Here is a 17,186-nt window from a genome sequence, read left to right on the forward strand (position 1 = left end):
CACTGGACTCGTGCACCACGCAGCGTTGCCTTGTCGGAGAGGGAGAATAGTACGCTAAATCTTAGCATCAATCTCGGCTTGGCGGCACGTGTAACAGACTAGCAGGACAAAGCTGGGGGACATCGGGGAAGATTTAGTGGGAGACTTCCAGACAAAGTAATCTCGTATTGCGGAGACCCCTGCGTTCCTTGACTCCTGGCACACAATTCACCTGCGGTGGGTTGGTGAGCCATGAAATGCCCGACCACAGGTGCCCCTGGCTGACTTGTAACCGTCATCATGCCGGTACTTTGCTACACTAATTACTACTGTAACACGGACGAAAAATCTTTCAACGGTTCGCTCCCACAACAGATTCCAGCTACCGGTTCTCATACTCAGCGAATTTAAACGTTGGCCCGGCACGTTGCCGCAGGGGGCCACGGGACGAAACCATATTACCGGGTCGGGTCGCATGCTGCTCAGGGCACTGGAAGTGGCTCCCATCGGTCTCCAAGACCGGAAATACGAAGCCAAGCCGCCCTGGCATGTCTTCTCAATCCCCAAGGGACGGCACCAAACAAAACTGTTATCGTGAGTATTGTCAAAAGGGAGGATAAACTGCCGTAAAAGGGCCGGGAGTGAAACAACCAGGTCGGGAATGTTGGCGAATCTCTACGAAGTAGGTGTGACTAGGGAGCGTGGCTTCTGTAACCTAGGTAGCGACCAAGCGTAAAAGGCTGGTAACTTGAATTGGACGAGTCAGATAAAAGGCGGGTTATCGAAACTCCCTGAAGACCCCGCCGGGCTTGAGAATGGTATCTTTCATCTTCCATGACGGGCCATGCATGAGTGCTTCTGATAGAAGTTTCCAAAGAACCCTAACTGGGCAACTGCGCGAAGTGAGAGAGATTTGCTTGGCACGTGCTTGGCACAGATCTGAGTCCGAGCCCCACTCGGCCAACGGACTCTCACGCCGATTGGTTTGTCGGATAATTCCCGCCTCAACATCCCACCTCTCCCACTTCCACAAGCTGTTGCTTCTCGCCAGCGAGCTCGACCCACAAGCGACCTCCATCTCCAGAGTTGGCCTCACTCAGGTTGCGACACAACCCGTGTAACTCTTTCTTCCCTCGCGTCTCGATCGCAAAACGCCATTTCCGGTCTTTCTAGAGCCAGTTAGAGAACCCCGCTCGTCGCCGTCATTCTCGGCATTCCTCCTGCCTTGGAACAAGCATCAGCTTCGAGAGTCAAGTCGCGTTGCGCGAATCACAATGCCACTTGACCGATTCGATCAGCCCAATATTTTTACATTCCTCGCTGTGAGTAACATTTGCACTAGGCATATTGTAATGTTTCGCGTTATGTCGTCAGACTGCCCGCTACGGGCAAACTGTTGCGACCCCCGCCCTGATTTTGACCCCGCGAATGTGGTTGTTTCGCACTTCGGAAAGCTCGAAAATTGCAAACTAACAGTGCCCATAGTAACCCTTCAGTTGTTCCCAATCAATAACTCGACGCTGTGATCATGTCTTTTTTCGGCTTCGATTCCAGCCGCCATAACCCCGCGGCGACTGGCTTCTCGCAAGCCCACAACCCTTTTGCCGGCCTATCGAACCGCGAGGACGAAGGCGATGCGCTAGAGTTCGAGGAAACGTACGATGGGCTTGGTGACCATCTGGAGGAGACAGGCGATGCTTTCAATGACGATACATTTGGTGACACGGCCGGCCTTGATACCGGGCCGGTGGGCAAGGATTTCGATTTTTTCAATACTACCGCCAAGGTCGCCGATGCCATCGAAGAAGAGCATGTTCGTTTCACCCGACAGCAACCTGCTGCAAGGGCCCCGCAGCCAGCAGCTCAAGCCCCGGCATATGCCGCCCCTCAGCAAGCTGCTGCCGGCCCGTCATCCTATGGTTATTATCCCCAACCGATTGCTTATAAGCCGGCCCGGACTGGCTATGAAAAGTACAGCGCCGAGCCGGTCGCTGAGCTTCAGGTCGACGCCGCTCTTTGGGGTGTTGCGCCGAAGAAACAGCCCCGGCCTCAGACGGTTCCTGCTGCCTCTCCGGCGCCCGCACCCGCAGCGGCCCAGAGCCGAAAGGTGCTAAGCCTGGAAGAGGTTGAGGCCCAAATGCGAGCCCAAGCCAAAAAGGCTACGCAGGCCACGCCATCTCCAGCGCCTCCAGCGGCTGCCATTCCGGCTAGTTCTCAGGCGCAAGTACCGCCGATGCACTATGATCAAGCTTACCAGTTTCAGCAGCATGCCCAGCTGCAACCCCCCTCGCAAGCCGACCATGCCCAGACGGATCAAGTCGCCACCCATGGGCACGGACATCATGTGACCATTCTGCAGAGACCCGGTTCCAAGCAAGCTCCTTCTCCGCAGCCTCCTACCCAGCCCGCAGCTCATCTACGCCAGCAGCCGTCAGCTCAGCCGACGCAGATTTTGCAAAACCCCAACCGGCTCTCCGGAGATACTGCTAGACTCGGAATGCGCCAACATCCTACCCCGACAATGCCAGCGAGTTACCCGGCTCATCCCGCCCATAGACAGCAGGGCTCGCTTTCCCGCCAACCGCAAATCATCACTCATCCGTCACAGTTGGCTCAGCTCAGCGAGGAAGAGAAGGCGGCCTACCTGGAGCAGGAGGCGAAGAGAGCTAAACGCAACCACAAGATATTCCTCATGTCCCGCGACAATGGCATCATGACTCCCCAAGACAAGAGCTTCGTGACTCGGATCCAGCTGCAACAACTCGTCGCAGCCACCGGCAACCCAAATGATCACGGGACCGACGAGTCTCTGACCGAGGACTTTTACTACCAGGTCCACAGCCAAATTCAGGGCAGCCAGCGCCAGCATCCCAACCAGCCGCTCAACAACTTTGCGCAGACCTATCTCTTCCAGACTGGGAGCCGCCAAGGTGGCATGCGTCGCCACCACCGCGGGCCCGAGAACCACATGCAGCGCATGGAACAGCAAGTTCAGCGTGCCGTTGAGGCGGCCAAGAACAAGCCCAAGAACAAGCAGCTCGTGATTGAGGGCAGCCTCGGGAAGATCTCCTTCAGCAACGCCAAGACCCCCAAGCCGCTTCTCAACATCAAGCGCACTGAGAACACCACCGAAGCAAACCGCCCGGCGAGCGCGCACAGGCATATTGCCCATGATGGTGACAGGAAGTCTGACCTGCGGTCAATCGAACGCATCTATACAACGCTTATGCAAATGGAAGACAACGACCGAAACATGCCGCCACCTCCTGCAAATGACGCCGATACCGAGGCTATCCAGAAGTTCGTTACATGGAATAGCGAAGCGCAAATCCTCAACAACAAGCTCTGGGACTGCCTCCGGATCCATGATCATCCGGACAACGGTCGTGTTCATCCCTTCATTGCCCTCCTTTCATACACCAAGGGCATGAAGGCCATGCAGCGTATTTCCCGCCACCTTACCCATGAGCAACGGACGACGATCCTCACGCTTATACTCGTGAACCTTGACAACCTCGAGGTTGTGCGCAACGCTCAGGTGACGCCCGAGGTGATGCAGTTGAACGCTGCCATGCGTGAGAACGTGGAGCTCTTCTCCGTTTCCGTTATGTCGACCCTGTTCACCATCTTGAACGAACTCGACGTGGACCTTGTTGCCGGCATGCTCGGCCTTGTCTGCACCCGCAACGTCGATGTGATCTCCAAGAGCAGAATTGGTGCTTCCATGCTCACCATGATCTTGAGCCGCGCCGAGATTATCAAGCACGGCGGAGGCGGGAATGAACAGGCCTGGCGCTCGTGGTACGTGGCCTCTTCTTTTTGTTATCTTCCGTCTGCTAACCATTCCTAGGGATGCTACTCACACGCAATTTTTCGATCTAATCGAACCCTCGCTTCCTCACACTTTCCCTGGTCCTGTTACCACGGGCGACGACATCTACGTCTGGCAGCTCCTAGCCGCGCTCGGAATTGGCGCCAGCCCTGACCAGCAACAGAGGCTAGTCTTGGCTGTCAAGGACCGTGTGATGGATACCGTTGCGCTTTCCAATACGCTTCCCCAGGACTTGGCCGCCCAGCGCCTCCAAAACGTCAACCTCTTCATGCGCTCAATCGGCCTGGACGTTGAGCTGCTTCAGTAATTCTTTTGCAGACATGACGCAAATATAACGACAAGGCCGTAGATGAAATGAGCATCTACGCCCAAGGTTTATTCAGTTACGGATGCTAGCAATGACGCTCACAAGGAGGGATGATTGTCGAATGGGTGAAATAGTTCATTCAGGATGTCATTAAGGTCAAATTGGCGTCGGAGAAGTTGATGTATGGCGTTCCTGTCGAGCCCACCAAGGGGGCGAATCCGTGGGAAAAGCAGCATATTGATCTTGTATGGGTATATCTGCACAGGGGTGAGGGGGCGGGCATTGAATCGGAGCATTTTCCTTGTTTACATCTCATACTCGCAGTAATTATATTTTTCACACCCGTATCCATTGTGCAACATCTATGCTACAGCCAAAACTCCTAGCAATGCCGGCTTCTGATAATAGCTCCCTCGCTAGTCATACACATCCTCCGGAGTCTCGCCATTAGTCGATCTCCATCGCATTGCCCTTCGTCGCCCCCTTCCTGGTACTCCTCCTCGAGCTAGAGGCACCAGCAGCGGTAGAGGTAGCCGCCGCACCCTTGCCAGCCCGGGCAGCCTGTTTCGGCCCCTCGGTTTGCTGCTCCTCCATCTTCACAGCCACCTGCTTTCCCTTGCCAACCCCCTTCAAATCCGCCTTGTCATTCTCTGCGACGGCTCCCTCCATCCCACTAACCGCCCGCAGCAGCTCCTGCTCCCCCCAATCCGTCTTCAACCACGACACCTTCTCCACCAAATCCGCCGCGCCACTCTCATCAACCGCACCACTCCCCGCCTCAACCCCAGTAGCAACCTCCTTCCCCTTCCCCTCTTCATCACCCCCCTCCTTGATACCACCACCGCCACTCCCACCCGCGCCCCCCGACCGCAACAGCAAGCACTCATTGTACGCCTCCCACGCCATCTCCGCCTCGTCATGTACCCACTCCATGCGCCGCCACGCCTCCGTCTGCACGTTGCGCAACCGGTCCGCCATCGTCTCCGTCGCCACCCCGCCGTCCGCGTCCATCGCCGACTTGATCGTCATGTGGATTGCCCGCCCCCCGCCGCCGGCGCCGGCCCCTGCGGCTGCGCCGGGTTTGTCACCGCCGCCACCGGGGTGGTTGTTGGTGGCGGGGCCGCGGGTGAGGCGTTCTTGTTCGGTGGAGGCGTCGAGGTGGTGGGGGACGGGGCGGAGTTGGACTACGGAGGAGACGGGGGTGAGGTGGAGGTTCTCTGGTGAAGGGGGGTGGGTGGTTAGTGGGGGGTTGTGGATCCGCTGGGGCGGAGGGGTGAGAGGTGAATTGCTTACTCCCTTGAAAGACACCGATCATGTGGCGGGTGTTTTCTTCCTCGGCGCTGCGGACGCCGCCGTAGGTCTGGTTGCGCAGCACCTTGTCCTGCCGCGCTGCTTCTGCCCAGGTGACCGGGAGCGGTTCGTCGTCGGCCCCCGCACCGCCTCGGCGGCCCCTCGCGCCGGTCGAGGTCGCAACCATGTTGAAACCGCCAGCGAGACCCAGGCTACCGCCCTTCTTGGTCTCTGTGGACTTTTGCAAGGCGGTGCCCCATACCATGCCCTTAGTCCGGTCGTAGGCCTCGGTCGTGTCGATGGGCACGTCGACCTCGTACATGCCGGTGTCGGGCTTTGTTCGCAGCTCGCTGATTCGTGGTACGCGGATCTGGGCTGGGTCTTGGGCGGTTTTGGTTACGTATTGTAGGACGACGAGATTGCGGTGCTCGGGGAGGGTCGGCTTGATGAAAACGGAGTAGCTCGCAACGACAGGATCGTCATCGTCCGCGGCTGATGCCCCTGGAGGCAGGTGGGTTGAAGACATTGGATGGGCTACCGAGCTAAGGTATGTGTCTAAAAAGTTGTGGCAGTAAGTAAAAGCAGATTGGGGGGCGTAGCAGCTCGGATGTAGAAAGCGTCAGGTTCTGTGATAACTTCTGCAGAAGGTCGTCACAGGAAGCTCATGGTTGGAAACTTTAGTGGGGCAGGCCAAGTGCAACACAAGCCTCCCGCGACTCCACTCCGGTAGGTAACTAACCCACAATCCGCTAAAAAGTGTGCGGCTCCACGGGGTTATTCCTCGCAAAGCATGGGCAACAGACGATGATCCGATCCAGGCTCGAACTGGAGACCTTCAGTGTGTTAGACTGACGTGATAACCAACTACACCATCGGACCTTGGTTGTTGTGACGACCTCGGAGCCAGTTCCCCAAGACATGCCTCCGCAGTCAAACGCCGCGAGACTCAAGCAACTCTGCTGTGCTCACTTGTCGAGACAACCGGTGAACGAAGTACCAGCGGGGTTTTGCGGCAGCAATCGAAACAGCGGTCATGCGTCCTCATCTTTGAAGTTGCGAAGCTGTAAAACACACTCGTTGGCTTCTCAAAACGGCAACCGGTGACCACAGCAGGGGTAGGCGCACGGGCATCAAATTCTGCATAAAAACAGCAAATGGCAATGCAAGAAGACCAAGCGAAAGATGGAATGTCAACGACCGCTACTCGCCCGCATCATCTTCTAGAATATCTTCCGTGATGCCAAACCCGACGCAAGTCCACGCACGAACCAAGATCGTCTCAGATCTTCTGTCAATCTCTATGTACATCGCATCCCGCCGACACGGACCCGGAAAAATTTGGCGGGCCTCGATCAACATGTTGTCGAATGCTCTTGAAGAAATCGAATGCTCGAAGGATGTTCGAAGCATGGTCACGTTGCCTGAGAAAAGTTCCCCCACCGGTGACAGGCATTCGTGACGAGATGCCTGTCACTTAGGCTTGGCTTCAAGCATCCCAACCACTCGGGGAACCAGGATGCCAGGTTGCCCGCGGAGGTAAGTGGTTTGAGGATCGCGGGGCGCAAGAATGTCTCACCATTCGATTCGGGCCGTGCACAATTGCATTCCCAGTACAATAACTAACTAGCCACTTGTAGAAAACCATCGACAAATGCTAGTCATGGTTGAGGGACGAATCGGTGATCTCTACGCATTGCCCCTCACGGGCAACCTCCAACAATGGTAGCATGGTCCGGCTCCCTACTCTGGACCACTTCCAAATAAAACAAAGTCCGAGAGTTGACCCCTTGACACCCTTGACATCCCATTACGCGATCCCGCGGCTGTGGGGCGATCTGTTGGTGACCGGATGCAAAACCCGGCCGCCACGCCCAGAGCAATAACCACTGATCGGCCCGGAACTTTCGGGGCCCGGGGGGCCTGCCGCGTCCAGGTCAAAGTAGGAGCCCGTTGGCTGCCGCCACGGCGGTCAAGTTTCTCTCGTCCCCCCCCCGCGTGGAGTGATTTGGAAGTCTTCATGTCACAACCACCACCACAAGCAGCTTGTGAACTTCCATGACGGCAAATATTTTCCGGTTACAAAGTAGCCTTCAACTCATTCCCGGCCGACGTAATCGGCCAACCGCGGCATTCAGGGGCGGAGGAACAAGAAAGGTGCCCGGGTTCTGAGCCCACAACGCCGATGCTCCACCAGACTTGATGGGTTCGGGAACGCCAGAAGGCCCCGGGGGCCACTCCACCGCTTCCATGGCCGACTTAGACCATAACGACCTCGGCCCCAACATCATCGCAGCAAATTTTGTGTGTTGGGCGATCGCATTCGTCTTTGTTCTGCTCAGGTTTTGGACTCGCGCGAGGATTGTGCGTGCTCTTGGCGTGGCGGACTGGTTCATCGCCGCCTCACTCGTAAGCACTCCTTAGTTCGGGACCTAGCGGGCTTTCCGTTCCTGACGACGTGTGAACAGATAGCGGCGTTGGGCATGTGCATCAGTAACGCTGAACGTTGGTCCCCCCTTGCCAAACACGACGTGATTCGATCCGAGGAGGTTTAAGTACTCACATGCAGATTATAGAAGTCAAATATGGAAAGGGGAAACACGTGTGGGACATCGACAAGAGTGACAACGTCCCGAGGGGAGAGGTATTTAGACGCCGACGCCCGCAAGCAGTGAAGCGAAACTCTGACAACCCATATAGGCGTGGTGGTTCTCGCTCCTGTTTTACGTCCTCAGCTTAGGTCTGACCAAGGTCTCCATCTGCCTCCTCTTCCTCACCATCTTCACCCTAGAGTGGGCACGGCGGGCCTGCTATGTCGTCCTAGGCATCGTCGCCATAACAAGTCTTTGGGCTGTTGGGGTCACGCTCACCTACTGCATTCCCCTCGAAGCATCTTGGGACCATAACGTACAAGCTTCCTTCTGCCAGAACCAGGACACCTGGTGGGCCAACACAGGGTCAGCCCCCTTCCCCCCGAGCACTCAGCGATTCAAACACTAACCCTTCACCGTCTCACGAACAGACTAATCATCGTAACGGACCTCATGATCTTCATCCTCCCGATTCCGATCGTCTCGCCGCTCAAACTCCCCCGCCGCCAAAAGTTTGTCGTGGTCGGCATCTTTGCCATCGGCTTCTTGTAAGCGCCATCCCCTCCCGCCCTCCTACGACACCTCTTCCCACCTTCCCAACCTTTCCCACAGCCCCGTCTCGAAAAGAAAATATCAAAAAAGAAAAGCCCCCCCCAAAAAAAAAAAACCACTCACTAACCTACCTTCCCCCAGCGTCTGCCTCGTCGAACTCATCCGCCTCGCCATCCTGATCGAAGCCAAAAAAGCCAAAGACGCCGACTCCACCTACACCAACACCGATCTCGCCTACTGGACCACCGTCGAGATCCACACCGCCATCGTCGTCGCCTGCGCCATGACCCTGCGCCCGCTCGTCACCCGCTTCTGTCCGCGCCTGTTCGACCCGTATGGTAATAACGGTGGTGGTGGTGATGGGAGTGGTGAAGGGAGTGGGGAGAGTGGGCTGTCCAAGGATGGGCGGCCGCCGTTGACGATTGGGTCGAGGCCGTCGCGGTTGAGGGGGCTGCAGAATGCGATGGGGGTGGGGGGTGGGGTTGGTGATGGGGAAGGGGATTGCCCTGGGGCGGTGGCGCTGGGGGATGTTGAGCGGGGGGTAGCTGCCGGTGGTGGTGGGAGTAATGGGGAGGGTGGTGAAAGGGGCAAGAGTGCTAGGGCGGGTTTGGCCTATGGGCCTGAGCCGGGTCCTGGCCCCGACCCCGGCGTCAACCCGTGGGTTAAGGGCGACGCCGCGTCGGAGAGGACGGAGGATCTGGGGAGGCAGGCCACGGCGAGGTCGATCGGGTGATGGTGGATGTTGTGGTTGGGCATAGTGTGTTTATGTGGGTTGTCTGTTTTGGTTATTATACCCATGGCGTCGGTATGTACAGTACATGATGGAAGGTTTGAGGTTTAATGAGGGACTATGGGCTGGATGGGTAACCATGGGACAAAGATGGGCAGCGGGTATTGGGCATCGGATGGGACATTGTTTTGCGGGAACGGAATTTACCAAAAGTCCTATCAGTAATTGGATACAACAGTCATGGGAAGTACAGTACACATTATCACGGACTTGTAAAATTGCACACAAGGCAACTTAGGTCCCTGTCATGCACACTTTTTGCTGGCCCAGGTGTGACCACGAAAAGCTGGTGCCGGCTTTTGATAGCGGCCCCTGGGCGTCAGTTTGACTCAATTCAAGGCAATCTCTCGAATTTGCACAATCGCGCCAAATTCACCGATACTGACTTCCGCAACCAAGCAACCAGCGCAACCGGCATACCCAGCCAAGCCTCTTAATGTTAATTCCCCGGCATTGCCATCTCGGCTATTACTTCCCAGCCATTGGTTCTACCGGCTTCTGACGAATCGGCCACGATGCCCCTGATAAATCCCGATATGGAGTGCCTTATGGAGGTCGGTTGGGATCGCGATGAGAGAGGAGTGGCAACGGGCTCGCGATCGCAGCAGTGGGGCCAAGCCTACTTGCGGTGTCGCTTGTCTCGTTCACGCTCGATTTCGGTACTGGTCGATGGTTTCCGAGATGGCTCGGAGACGGAACCCGTCCAAATTGCGGTGAGGTCTGACTATGGGCGCGCGAAGGGGTGCTTTCGCCCGCGAGAGGTACGAGTCGCTCGAACAGCGGAAAGGCTGATTCTCTCGGTGGTCAAGAACCAGAACATTAAGCAGATCGTGGACATTGGTGAATTGTAATATGGTGGGACGATTGTCATCTTGATTCAACACTGGCGATGCCAGCGGAGATACGTCGGCCTCGGCGTAGTTAAGGTCATATGGAATCAGGTACCCTAAGATGGGAAAAGTTCAATGTCGTCGGGGATCGTGAATTGGGGTGCTCATGTTCGAAGGGCATAGTGGGCAGTCGCCTTGGGCTTGACTTTGTTGAAAAATGAAGCGCAGGAAGCCGAGAGAAGGGAGGCTACAATCCAACGACGGGGCCGTCCAGAATGTCTCGCGCAATCGGGAGGTTGTCTAAATTCGAGAGAAGTAGCTTTACACTGAGTTTGAATCTCTCACGCGGTTGGAATTCCCAAGAGCCTTCTATCGTATCTACGAGAGACCTTGAGATCTTGCAAACATTACTTAGGACCCTAAGGTCATAATCGAGCATCGAGATATGGAACGTGTAACCGCAGCCCTCAAATGGCATTCGAGGTCCTAGTTTTGATAGCTGCCACCCTGCCAGGTTGTGCATGAGTAGGTTGGATCTTGCCGCCGAGGTAGTACCCTGTCTCGTAATTCACGGTGTAAACAGTGAGAACACGGGCCCGAATCTGTCATCTTATCTTAACACAGATCCATTGATGTGGCCTGTGATGCATCCCAGACGCCGTTGCTTAGTTTAAATATGGGGTTGAAAACCGAAATAGCAACGCAACTAGCAGAACCGCGGCAATAGGCCAACCCAAATACTTTTGGTACCTTTTTGACCTTGCTCCCCAAATAGTGCTCAGAAATGCCTCCCATAAATGTTGCTCTCGAGCCAACTGCGATCTGCGTCAGACCCCGGCTAGTCCGCAGTCTGCGGTGGCGAGAACCAAGATACACATCCCCGGCCTCCTTCGGGAACCCCCCCACCATCAATCACCTCAGCCTCTACCAGCCCCGGCCAGACATCTTCTCCTCGGGCTTCAAGCCCGCGTTGCTGATACCCCTCATGGCCTCGCCGTGCTCGATGCTCGCCTCGATGAGCGCCTTCTTGTCGGTGAACTGGGTGGTGGCCTTGACGATGGCGCGCGCGCGCTTGGCGGCGTGCTCGGGGGTCTCGGCGTCCTTGAAGATGCCGCTGCCAACGAAGACGCCGTCGCAGCCGAGGTGCATCATGAGGGCGGCGTCGGCCGGGGTGGCGACACCGCCGGCGGCAAAGTTGACCACGGGCAGGCGGCCGAGCTCGGCGGTGTGCTTGAGCAGGGCGGCGTCGCAGCCGATCTCGCGGGCCAGCGCGGCGATGGCGACGTCGCCGCCGGCCAGCGCGGCCTTGGCATGGGCGATCTCCTCGTTGACGGTGCGGATGTGCTTGACGGCCTCGACGATGTCGCCCGTGCCGGCCTCGCCCTTGGTGCGGATCATGGCGGCGCCCTCCTTGATGCGGCGGAGGGCCTCGCCGAGGTTGCGGCAGCCGCAGACGAAGGGGATCTTGAAGTCAGACTTGGCTACGTGGAACTTGTCGTCGGCCGGGGTGAGCACCTCGCTCTCGTCGATGTAGTCGACGTCGAGGGCCTCGAGGATCTGGCACTCGACGACGTGGCCGATGCGGGCCTTGGCCATGACGGGGATGGTGACGGCTTTTTGGATCTCTTGGATCATCTCGGGGTTCGACATGCGCGCCACGCCGCCCATCTTGCGGATGTCGGAGGGAATGCGCTCGAGGGCCATGACGGCGACGGCACCGGCCTCCTCGGCGATGCGGGCTTCCGCAGCGGTTGTCACGTCCATAATCACACCACCCTTGAGCATCTGAGCGAGCCCGGCCTTGACGGTAAAGTCATCGTTGGCGCTGCCGTTGGTGTCGGGGTGAAGGTTGGTGGCCATTTTGATTTTTGATTTTTTTCTCGTTTCCAAGAGTTGTTACCGAGGTAAAGGTTCAATGAAACTCGAGTGAGGTTTTTGTTCGGAGAGTTTGGTAGAGAGATTGAGCTCGATAAACAGGGACAAGGTATGCTCCAAAACAATGGAGGTGATGAGACTAGGAATAACGATCCTCTCGAAAGTTTGACGGCTCAAGAATCCACTTTTTAAAGAGCAGGTTGCGTGAGTCAGTCCAACCATGACCCCTCGATGACCACCTGTGTGGGATAAGAGGAGACAAGAAACGGCACAGTGCTTGTGCACTGTTAAGATCTGGAACCCCCGGCATTCTCGAATTCCCTTGCACGTGCCCCGCCTCCGAATCGGAGCTTGACCAGGAACGGCGGGACTTGGCAGGCCCTGCAAGAGCGCTTTACCGAAACCCCCGCGAGCCGATGGCGGGGCTCCGGATTGCGCGATTGGGGTGGACCTTCCAAACGGTTGAGCAATTCTCTAACTTTTCGTGGGGTTCGTCTGTTTTTGCCCGCCGGTTAACGCCAATTGAGATATCAGATGCCATCCCCAAAACCAGCGTTCTTAATTGACTATGACTGTGCAACCTGACGCCCTTCCGGAAACCGCAACAGTCAGACACGTGTGGAGCTGTCTCACCGTGGGGCGATCTTGAAAACCCTTGACGGTGCTGCTGACAGTGCTAACGAGCTAACTTTATTTCCACCGCCGCTGCAACGTCAAGGGCAGAGCACAGTGCCGTTTACCAGCGGGGGAAACGCGTGTTTTTTTTTCTTCTCTCCCACTCGCCTGCCCCTCTGGGCGTGCCGATGTCGTCGGAAAGTCAATTGAGTGGCGAGGCATTTTAATTCAATTGGTCATTGTGCCGCCCATAACCGCCACATTCCGCATGCCCTTTCTCACTCTGTGATGTGAACCTTGACAACCGCGTTGATTAGTACTAGTTTGACAAGCCGTGTGACTCGATAAGCAGGTGACAGCGCCGAGTCTTGAGATACCTCGATACCCCCACACGGCCAACCGGAACTGAGAGAGAAGAGAGTCAGAGACACCACTGCCTAACATCATACCTACGACGGGCAGACTCTGACTTACCAATTCATTCTCACATTTCCAATTCCAACCACAAGCCCCCGAAAACCCCCCAAAACACCATGACCAAAACCCAAATCATCACCGTCGGCGTGCTCGCCCTCCAAGGCGGCGTGGTCGAGCACTTCAACCTCCTCCGCAAGGCCACCTCCCACGTCCAGTCCCCCGACAGCACCCGCTTCACTTTCACCGAAGTCCGCACAGCGCCCCAACTCGCCCAATGTGACGCCCTGATCATCCCCGGCGGCGAGTCCACCACCATGGCCATCGTGGCCCGCCGGTTGGGGCTGCTCGACCCATTGCGGGAGTTTGTTAAGTCCGTGTCCCTCGTTACTTCTTTCAACTGCTTTCTCTGTTGTTTGAAAATCATACTGACTCCATAAAACAGAGTGCAACACAAGCCAGTCTGGGGCACCTGCGCGGGGCTGGTGATGCTCGCCGAGCAAGCGGTCGCGACCAAGCAGGGCGGGCAAGAACAGATAGGCGGTCTGGACGTGAGGGTGCTGCGGAACCGATATGGCACGCAGATGCAGAGCTTTGTGGCCGGGCTGGACTTGGCTTCGATTCTTGGGGAGCACGCGGCGCCGTTTAAGGCGGTGTTTATTCGCGCCCCCGTGGTGGAGGAGGTTATCTCGGAGACGGGTTCGCAGAAGCAGGCGGGCAAGGTCGAGGTGTTGGGCGTTTGTCGGGGGCCGGGAGAACAGGTTGAGGGCGAGGGGAAGGGGGATATCGTGGCGGTGAGGCAGGGGAATGTGTTTGGGACGAGCTTCCATCCGGAGTTGACGGATGATGTGAGGATACATGTGTGGTGGTTGGAGCAGGTGGCGGATGCGGTTAGGCATGGGAAGCTGGTTGTTGACGGCGTTTGAGGGGCTAGTAGATGGTTAGGTTTGTGACCGGATAGATTAGAATCATAGATGCTGCTTGTGGGGTTGATTTAACGCCATGCAGGTACGACGACCCTGGCGAGCTAGACGTGGTAATGTTCAAGTCATGCAATTTCCCTGATGCTGATATCGTAACTGACGCACACAAACCGGATGACAGATAGATAAAGAAAGATACTATCCGCCAGACCATAGTAGAGCACTCGGAACAAACACCCAACTCATTCACAACTTCACGCCCCCGCCATCCTCACCATCCTCGTCATCCTCCTCTTCGTCCTCGTCCTCCTCATCCTCCTCGATAATCCTCCGCGCCCTAGGGGTCGTCTCCCGCGAGTCATCGCTCCAAGCCCTCATAGAAGACGTATCCAGATTGACCTGCCCCATAGTAGACGCCAGATCAACGCCTCTCGCTCTACCCGGCACCCTCCCGCCACTCCTCACGGACGTCATATCCAGCCCGCTCCTCACCGACCTCCTCCCATCCAAATTCACCTGCCCCAACTGACTCACCAGCTCATCCTCCCCACCCCCCCTCCCCAAACTCCCCCCAACCGCCGTACTCCACAACGGATTCGTCGGCGTATCCCACGAATCATGCTTCCGCCGGGTATACGAGCGATTCAGGATCGCGCGCGTCGCCTCCTTCCGCACCTCCTTGACCATCGCCTCGAGGATATCACAGCGCTCCTTCGCCACCACGGGCCCCTCCTCGCGCACCACGTCCGGCGCGCGCCAGTTGACGTACAGGTTGCCGTGCGACTCGCGACAGCCGACCCTGGCCGGGTGCGCGGCAAAGTACTGGCGGCACAGCAGACAGGTCGGCTTGCTGCTGCCGATGTAGGCGCCGAAGTCGGCCTCGTGGAAGAAGCGCAAGGGATCCTCGCCCTCGCGCTCCGCGGCGGCTTGGGAGGCGAGGACGGAGGCGAGGAGGTTGACCTCGGCGTGCACGATGGGGCGGAAGTAGTCGGCCTTGACGCGTTTGCGGATGCCGTCGTCGAGTTTGAAGGATTGGAGGTGTTCGGCGTGGCTTTGGTAGGCGTTGGCGATCTCCTTGCTGCGCGACATGCGGCTGATGATGCCGGCGGCGTTGCGCCGGATGTCGGGCGGGTCGGGTTGGGGTTCGCTGGAGGGGATGGAGGTGACTTCGAAGTCGACGAAGAGGCGGGGCCAGTACTTGCGGGCGGAGATGAGGACTTTGATGGCGATGAAGTAGGAAAGGAGGCGGCCGAGGGCGTGGCGGATGTCGTTCCAGGGGCTGTCGACTACGTTGTTGTCGCCGCGCGTCTTTTGCTTCATGTAGTCTTCGAGGGTGGGGACGTAGTGCAGGTCGATGGTCTGGAGGAGGGCCTCGGCATGGCGGACAACTTATGGGGGTGTAAGTGGTTGTCGTGGTTTTCTATGAAACCTCGGGTTTACTTACACTCATCATTGTTCAGCCGGGAAGCACCTCTGGCCGCCTTAAGGTGTGGGCGGAGGCTGCTCAGTGCTTCGGCAACCGACCTGCCTGGAAGTAACAATCAGAACTGACATGACGGAGGGCAACGATCATCGTAGGTATGTGATCAAGGCTGCTCACCGTCTGGCGTCTCGCTCGTAGTAGCAGATTCAATGCAGAAATCTAGCTGATTTGCCTCAACTAGCTCCTCCAGATAAACCTCAATTCGAGGGCGGTTGAACCCGAGGACCTTGCGCAGAATGTCAGAGGAGACGGTGGCCATAAAAGCCCTATCATTGATTTGTCCGTCTGTGACATGGCCGAGGACGTTCAGGATGTCGGCTAAGTATTCCGTGGCCGTGGCCAGTTCACCGCTATCCCGCCTATTGGACGCTAAGCGGTACTCAATACTGCCCGGTTGAAGAACTACAATGGCGCTGACAGTCTTGCCGAAGTCTTGCTTTTTTTGGCTGTCGCATATCTGACTGAGCTTGTTCAGAAAACAGAAGTAGACCTGCTTCGGGGACTTTCCCGTATCACCTTCGAGGTCGGGCTCCACAAGGCTCTCGTCTTGTCTGTAAACCCCTCTGAGGGCAGCTAACAAGATGACGGGCTCGTAAAAGCGCTTCCTAAGGCTTGGGGGAAGGGGTACTGGGTCGGACATGTCGAGGCTGTTCGCTGCGGCTGACTAGCCGAACAGACAAGAAATTCAGGAAAGCCAAGGAAGCGGAGAAAATGGGGATTTGGAGCAAACTAGGAGTGGGCAAACTGGACTGAGTCAAGAATCAACATTTGTCGCTGTGCTGATCGCCCACAATAAACCGCCAACATTAGGCCCTTATAGGGAATCACCTGGAGAAGACTGATGCCTTTCCTTGACCGTTGGTTCTTTCCATCTTCGATGTTTTGCCTTGAGGCAGCCTCGTCATTGCTCAGAGAGGACCGCATGGTGGGTGACACGGACACCGGCCCGGCCGGGGCCCGGAGGCAGACAGAGGCATACAAGGCATTCTGGGTAGCTGCTGCTTGTGAGGATGTCCCGGTTAAGCGCCGAAGCAATCAGAAAGCCCAACAGACCACCCCTCGAGGCCCCTCGGGCTTTTAAGCATTACCAACGTGTTCCAACAGTTTTGGACTCTCTGAGAGTCTGCCAAACTGCCTCCCACCCCCCGAGCGCTGGTTGGTCCAGGAAAAGGGGGTGAGGGTCCGGCTAACCAATGGAACCCTTGTCCTATATCGCGCCCTCGACCTGCAGTGGGCCTCAAATGGCGGGCCTCATGGGGGGCCTCTTTGCGTCTTCCTCTTGGCGAGGCTCTCCGGTCTCAGTCTGGCTTCTCCTTCGCCCGCGGCGTTTGCAACTCGACCGCGGCCCCAACGAGGCAGTTCCTGAGGGTGTATGCCCCTGCCAACATCCCGTTTGCGACCGAGGAGCACACTGACGAATCTCAAACGGGTTTAGGATATTTGAGAGCGACAATTGCCGCCGTGGCCAGTGCGGGTGGTCCTCCCACTCCACACGAGGTGCGGCATTGATCCAGCTCTCTTGTGTCCCCATCGAGTAACTCCCACGACACCACTGTCACACCGACGGTGATCCAAATCCATCAAACCTCCGTTCCTGTCATTCTCTTGGTGGAGACGAAAGTCCGCTCGGCCCCCAGAACCCTGCTCTACCACTCCCTTGGTTTAGTTGTCTCGCAACTCTGTGGAGCTGACGCAAGGTCTCGAGGAT

General features: G+C 57.1%; 6 protein-coding genes and 1 non-coding gene across 7 annotated transcripts; 3 read left to right on the forward strand and 4 right to left on the reverse strand.

Moving 5' to 3' along the window:
• The first annotated feature begins 1,222 nt into the window (after positions 1–1,222).
• On the forward strand, positions 1,223–4,208 carry F5144DRAFT_250804 (topoisomerase II-associated protein PAT1). The gene is made up of 3 exons (XM_066783449.1): positions 1,223–1,301; positions 1,465–3,780; positions 3,830–4,208. Exons 2-3 carry the CDS (start codon positions 1,508–1,510, stop codon positions 4,116–4,118), a joined length of 2,562 nt encoding a protein of 853 aa, XP_066643535.1. The 5' UTR covers positions 1,223–1,301; positions 1,465–1,507; the 3' UTR covers positions 4,119–4,208.
• Positions 4,209–4,464: 256 nt separating this feature from the next.
• On the reverse strand, positions 4,465–6,062 carry F5144DRAFT_621202 (Sin-like protein conserved region-domain-containing protein). Its single transcript, XM_066792047.1, has 2 exons — positions 5,412–6,062; positions 4,465–5,335 (listed from the first exon to the last, which is right to left on the reverse strand). The coding sequence occupies exons 1-2, from the start codon at positions 5,932–5,934 to the stop codon at positions 4,566–4,568; spliced, it is 1,293 nt and encodes a 430-aa protein (XP_066643536.1). The 5' UTR covers positions 5,935–6,062; the 3' UTR covers positions 4,465–4,565.
• Positions 6,063–6,213: 151 nt separating this feature from the next.
• Positions 6,214–6,287, reverse strand: F5144DRAFT_t108. The gene has a single exon. It is a non-coding gene; the product is annotated as a tRNA-Val (tRNA).
• Positions 6,288–7,607: 1,320 nt separating this feature from the next.
• Positions 7,608–9,281, forward strand: F5144DRAFT_490261 (uncharacterized protein; the record flags this gene model as incomplete). Its single annotated transcript, XM_066785783.1, has 6 exons — positions 7,608–7,814; positions 7,874–7,910; positions 7,982–8,076; positions 8,106–8,362; positions 8,428–8,544; positions 8,690–9,281. The coding sequence occupies 6 exons, from the start codon at positions 7,608–7,610 to the stop codon at positions 9,279–9,281; spliced, it is 1,305 nt and encodes a 434-aa protein (XP_066643537.1).
• A 1,611-nt stretch (positions 9,282–10,892) lies between these two features.
• F5144DRAFT_250722 (SOR/SNZ family-domain-containing protein) lies at positions 10,893–12,179 on the reverse strand. Its single transcript, XM_066783447.1, has one exon. It carries the CDS (start codon positions 12,026–12,028, stop codon positions 11,093–11,095), a length of 936 nt encoding a protein of 311 aa, XP_066643538.1. The 5' UTR covers positions 12,029–12,179; the 3' UTR covers positions 10,893–11,092.
• A 1,012-nt stretch (positions 12,180–13,191) lies between these two features.
• Positions 13,192–13,998, forward strand: F5144DRAFT_548375 (PdxT/SNO family; the record flags this gene model as incomplete). Its single annotated transcript, XM_066787524.1, has 2 exons — positions 13,192–13,445; positions 13,518–13,998. The coding sequence occupies 2 exons, from the start codon at positions 13,192–13,194 to the stop codon at positions 13,996–13,998; spliced, it is 735 nt and encodes a 244-aa protein (XP_066643539.1).
• Positions 13,999–14,119: 121 nt separating this feature from the next.
• F5144DRAFT_250963 (uncharacterized protein) lies at positions 14,120–16,218 on the reverse strand. The gene is made up of 3 exons (XM_066783450.1): positions 15,596–16,218; positions 15,440–15,523; positions 14,120–15,383 (listed from the first exon to the last, which is right to left on the reverse strand). Exons 1-3 carry the CDS (start codon positions 16,116–16,118, stop codon positions 14,242–14,244), a joined length of 1,749 nt encoding a protein of 582 aa, XP_066643540.1. The 5' UTR covers positions 16,119–16,218; the 3' UTR covers positions 14,120–14,241.
• Positions 16,219–17,186: the final 968 nt, after the last annotated feature.

This window comes from Chaetomium tenue, assembly GCF_020726465.1.
Source record: "Chaetomium tenue strain MPI-SDFR-AT-0079 chromosome Unknown F5144scaffold_4, whole genome shotgun sequence".
NCBI lineage: Eukaryota > Fungi > Ascomycota > Sordariomycetes > Sordariales > Chaetomiaceae > Chaetomium > Chaetomium tenue.

What these genes read in the sequence shown, in the direction of transcription:
- F5144DRAFT_250722 (XM_066783447.1), bottom strand. Translation starts at nt 12,028, where the DNA reads ATGGCCACCAACCTTCACCCCGACACCAACGGCAGCGCCAACGATGAC.
- F5144DRAFT_250804 (XM_066783449.1), top strand. Translation starts at nt 1,508, where the DNA reads ATGTCTTTTTTCGGCTTCGATTCCAGCCGCCATAACCCCGCGGCGACT. An exon ending in GAACAGGCCTGGCGCTCGTG is followed by an intron (nt 3,781 to 3,829) that starts GTACGTGGCCTC and finishes AACCATTCCTAG; the next exon opens with GGATGCTACTCACACGCAAT.
- F5144DRAFT_250963 (XM_066783450.1), bottom strand. Translation starts at nt 16,118, where the DNA reads ATGTCCGACCCAGTACCCCTTCCCCCAAGCCTTAGGAAGCGCTTTTAC. An exon ending in TACGAGCGAGACGCCAGACG is followed by an intron (nt 15,524 to 15,595) that starts GTGAGCAGCCTT and finishes TGTTACTTCCAG; the next exon opens with GCAGGTCGGTTGCCGAAGCA. An exon ending in CCGGCTGAACAATGATGAGT is followed by an intron (nt 15,384 to 15,439) that starts GTAAGTAAACCC and finishes CACCCCCATAAG; the next exon opens with TTGTCCGCCATGCCGAGGCC.
- F5144DRAFT_621202 (XM_066792047.1), bottom strand. Translation starts at nt 5,934, where the DNA reads ATGTCTTCAACCCACCTGCCTCCAGGGGCATCAGCCGCGGACGATGAC. An exon ending in GATCGGTGTCTTTCAAGGGA is followed by an intron (nt 5,336 to 5,411) that starts GTAAGCAATTCA and finishes CCCCTTCACCAG; the next exon opens with AGAACCTCCACCTCACCCCC.